The 5023-nt window shown below is 34.1% G+C and overlaps 1 protein-coding gene across 1 annotated transcript; it reads right to left on the bottom strand.

Moving 5' to 3' along the window:
• Positions 1-1875: 1875 nt before the first annotated feature.
• On the bottom strand, positions 1876-4672 carry LOC132045443 (tryptophan aminotransferase-related protein 3-like). Its single transcript, XM_059436021.1, has 3 exons — positions 4446-4672; positions 3658-3938; positions 1876-2199 (listed from the first exon to the last, which is right to left on the bottom strand). Exons 1-3 carry the CDS (start codon positions 4670-4672, stop codon positions 2003-2005), a joined length of 705 nt encoding a protein of 234 aa, XP_059292004.1. The 3' UTR covers positions 1876-2002.
• Positions 4673-5023: the final 351 nt, after the last annotated feature.

Raw genomic sequence — 5023 nt, forward strand, 5'->3', positions numbered from 1 at the left:
GAAGACCTTACTCAAGAAGATATTTCACTTGAGAAGATTTTTGGATTTTTGCTGAAGCTTTAGATGTTCTAGGAATATTTTGCTATTGACATTTTGGAACTCATGCACACTCTTTAAATGTAAAACTTTTATGTAGTTGGGTTTTAACATTTTGCTTTTATGGATATTATAACTAGCTTGTGGACAATATGTATTATGAAAAGTTTCATTTTGTGATTTTATATAATTTGTAGTGCATTATAAATTATTTATAAACGTGGTTGTTATTTTAATTAAAGCGTTGCAATAGCTTACCTAACCGTGGCAACAAGCTCCAAATTAAACATGGCAACCGTTGCAATAGGTCATGAAAACCGTAGCAATAGACATTTTCGAATTGTCTCTAATCAATAAAAACCGTAACGATAGGCAAATAACGTTGCATAAAGTCCAATAACCGTTGTAATAGCCTCAATTAAGCGTTGCAATAGCCTAACAACCGTTGCACAAGAGTCTATGGGGACGTTTTTAACCGTTCCAATTAACAAAGAAAATATGTCGCGACGAGATAGACAAATAACCGTTGCTATAGAAACTTCTATAGCAACGGTTTTGAGAACCGTCCCATGAACCGTTGCGATAGATCTATCGGCACGCGAGCAGATGTCACGCATGGTAATCCGTTGCCATAGGTCAATGGCAACGATTCCTTTGTCTATGGCAACGGTTTCCCTAGTGTTGCCAGAGGCCCATTTTCCAGTAGTGTCTTGTCTCTCTAAATTCTCATCCCTGTCTCTATTTTAACATATGAAATGGAATCAAAGCATGTTTAAAGATAATTCTTATTGATATGAGCATGATGTAATATTCGATTAGCTGTTTAGCATTTATTATCACTCGATAGATAACACATTGCCTGAGCATAATGATGTCATAGGGTTAGTAGTTGGTGCTAGTGGCCGGGTAAGACGTACGGGAGGTTGAAGCTTTGCAAAATTCAAATCGACAGTCAACTATGCTCCAAAGAGGGGTAAGACATGAGTTGGTGCATCGCGTGAGACAGGTCAGAAAGGAAACCTATGCCTCATAGCATGTTTGTTATACTTATATATCATGTTGTGTTTACACTTGTTATATGTACCTATTCTGTTTAGTTTCTTTACTTGTATGTCATAATTATACATGTTTTGATTTATTTATACATGTGTGCATGACCAACGATTTTTAAAGACTTACCCCCGAGGTAAGCTAAGAGGGCGAATCGATGATCTTGCTGTTATGTGTGTGTGAAGGGGTAATAACAACCAATCAATGATTCCAGCTTTTATCAGTTGAGGTGAGCCACCATTAGATCATAGCAAGTACTTCTCCTTTAGTAGACTTAGTATTTTTATTACCTAGCTGCATCTCGTATTTTGTATTTCAGATATTAGTAGCTCCATGACTTGGTCACTTTGGTTGTATACGGGCTAACTTATGTTTTATGTTGACTTCTACACTTTTATCTATATTGAGAAAGTTTGAGACTTTATTCATCTTCATTTCCTAATTATTGCATATCTTAGCTTAGAGGGTTCGCCTTACGAGTACGTAGTAGCTCACCAGGTGTCCTGTCGAAATCTAAGTGTCAGATTTGGATCATGGCAAAAGTAAATAAGAAAATTACTTCTCTATGTTAAGCTTTTCTTTATAGCTATATCTGTATTTATTATTTTTATTTTTTATGTTGTGAAAAAATTATTCGGAGAAGTTGAATGGACTTATGACACTAGAATAAGATTCACGATCCTATGAATTACGAAATATTTATAGTTTCGTTGGATATAAATAAAATCAAACGCATGAAGGTTGCATGGATTTGTATACTTGTAAAGCACATTCTTATTAGTTGAAAATTTGAAGTCTAGGAAGGCTTTACGTGACATTTAAAATCATATCGACATTTACATGATGAAATTTCGAGGAACATATGTATACTATAATCCTCTAATAAAAACTTGATGACATTGCTTGTGCAGTACCGTCATACCTCTTGAGAAATCAATTGTTTCAATCTCGGAACCAACATATCAAAATCATCCTGACGCGTCGCCAGGTTAAGCCGAACATGATCATTTTCTGCAAAGAATCTGCTGCCTGGACGACTTATGATTTTTGCTTCTGCGAAGACTTCTGAGCAGTTCTTATCTGCTTCCCTCTTACAATGCACCCATGCAAAAACTGCAACCAACACCCATTCCTCTGTTAGAACAACAAAATATAAACACACGCACTCTGTGGCATATGCAAGATTTGCACAGGTTGTGTCAGCATGTTGTAATTCTACTTGTAATTGAGTAAGTTTTCTGTGGAATTGTAGTGATAGTAAGTCTGTCAATCTAATAGTATTTATTTCTACAGTCTATCATTTATATATATATTACTCTTCTAGAATAAGAAAAGATTTCTTCGTCCCAATATATGTGAAGGTGTTTGACTGGGCACTGAGTTTAAGAAATATAAGAAGACTTTTAGAACTTGTAATCTAAAATAAGTTATAGATATTTGTGTTGCTATAAACCAGCTCATTAAGGCTAAAATGAGAAATCTAAAGTTAAATTGTTAATAAATATAGAACGATATCGTTCTTTTCGATACTGACTAAAAAGAAAGAGTATCAAATAAATTGTGATGGATGCACACAGAGCAGAGGGTGTCTCCGTGCGCCACCGTGAATCACTGAAAGAAAGTTCACATCTGGACTATATATGGCTAATGGCATGTTACTTAAAAAATTTTAGTGAGATTTGGGGCCCAATTCATATTGAGTATAGTTTGTTCAATACTAAAGAAGTACAATATATATATACAACATATCTAGAGACCTCTTAATTGACTGAGATAATCTTAACCATGATAATTAAATGTGCATGCGATACCTCCGTGGCTCATTAAATCTAAAATTTAGCTTGTTGATTAAAAAAAATGAATTCTGGTGGTTTGGAGAGGCAAATTTGAGCAAGTTCTTCAAAGATAAGGGTATATTTGGGACAAAATTCAAATGGAGGGAAAACTCATTCTGCTTCCCATAGTTGAGAAGCAAATCTGAGTCATTCCACAACGAGAAAGACATATTTAAAATCAAATTCAAACGGATGGCATGACATAATTGTTATATTTCCCATAGTTGAAGAACACTTTTTGCTCTTTTACCTTGTAATATACACAAGATTCTTGCTACATTGGGACGATTGCACGTTACGTCATAACACAACACGACCAAATAGCGATGGAAAGCCCTTATCCTTTCTTGGATCACATGATAGTTTGTGATAATTGAAGATTATAACCGATAGCGGATGGAACGATAGTGCTAGGTGATAGAAGTATGAGTAATACTGCCTTCGTCCCAATTTATGTGGCACCTTTCAGATTTTAAGAGTCAACCAAGTTTTTTCATTAATCGAACTTTTATATGTCTTTTAAATATTTTAAGTTGTTATTTATTGTGATTTATAGTATCTTTTACGTAGTTCTCAAATATATAAATTTTATTTCAAAAAACTTAAAGCTTCTATGTCCGAAATTTACGATCAAAACTTAAAGTTTGAGTCTCAAAATTCTACCTGTGCGGCATAAATTAAGACTAAATAACTTGAAGTAGTAGAGGAATAATTAAGAAGAAGAATTATATATTACCTGGAGATGGTTCCCTATCTCCTCCAAGATATGAGCAGTACCGAGTTGAAAGGTTTTGGAGGCTGAAACGTTTAGAAAAGGAGAAGATGTGACTTAGTTTTTCCCACCGATACCTCAAGACTTTACGTGCAAAATTGAAGAATTTCTTGCCATCTCCTTCTTCAACTACTTTGAGAATAGTTAAAGCTCTCAATAAGGTGTCCTTAGACATCTCCACATCAGCCCGATTAATATATTGCACCATTCTATTGTACACATTAATGTCCTTCACAATTGCCCACCTACAACACTCAACAATGATATGAGGGGGGAAAATGTTGACCCTAGCTCAAATAATTTTAGTTTAGTTCTAGTCTGATATGCATAAATATATTCTTAGCCTGATTTTCCCAAAATCAAACTAAATTTTGATTAAACATAATTTGGAATAAAAATTTATGCTTTTACATGGAAAATGAGCAAAGATTAAACTACATGAAAAGTATTATAATATAAAGATTTGTACTCTTTGTTAAAAAGAGGCAAGTATAATTTCTTAAAATTTCGTAAATCTACATTAAATATGCATTTGACCGATTTTCTTGAATTTCGAAACTCAGCATGAAAAAAAATTGTTTTTCTTTTTCCTTTTTTTTTCCGGCTTCCCTCATTGTGATATATATGAATGCCTTAACACATCCAATATTGACGCAAATATGTGTGGATTATTTGTAGATTTAATTCTATTGTATTCTCTATATATATTTATTTCATACAAAAGGAATTTAGATTAAATGTTGGTATATTACCCAAGTCTGCTTCCAGCATGACCAGTTAGCTTACTGAAGGAGAAAATCATGAGATCATCATTAGCAGGAACTGGAATTGCTGTGTACTGAGGCCAATAATAGACCCTATCTGAAATGATCTTCACATTTGGGCCTACTAGAACTGGACTTACCAAATCCCCAATTGGATTGCTTGGTGAAGCCACAAACTCAAACACATCTCCAATAAAATTAGTGTTGTTCAACATGGATGGATCTCCTATAAATTCATAATGACGTGTTTGCAAGAACTCCGTTTGAAGCTTATACGTCTGACAAAATTAATTAAACAAAATCTGTTTCAGGAGCATATATTTTGTTACAAGAAAACATAATAGGCCACGTGGATTGGATTTAAGAAATGGGTCGGTTTAATTTTTAAATTCAGTAATATATGTGAAAAATGAAAATAGGACACATGACATTTTAAATTGCAAGAAAACATAAGGTTAGGCCGTTAGTCATAAGGGTATTCTTGAGCCAAAAATAAACATTGGGAGGGAGGGGGAAGGATGGTTACTTTTATTCCAAAAGATGGGTGGAGGGTATTTTGAGCCATT

Source organism: Lycium ferocissimum, unplaced genomic scaffold (genome assembly GCF_029784015.1).
Source record: "Lycium ferocissimum isolate CSIRO_LF1 unplaced genomic scaffold, AGI_CSIRO_Lferr_CH_V1 ctg67, whole genome shotgun sequence".
In the NCBI taxonomy this organism is placed as follows: domain Eukaryota; kingdom Viridiplantae; phylum Streptophyta; class Magnoliopsida; order Solanales; family Solanaceae; genus Lycium; species Lycium ferocissimum.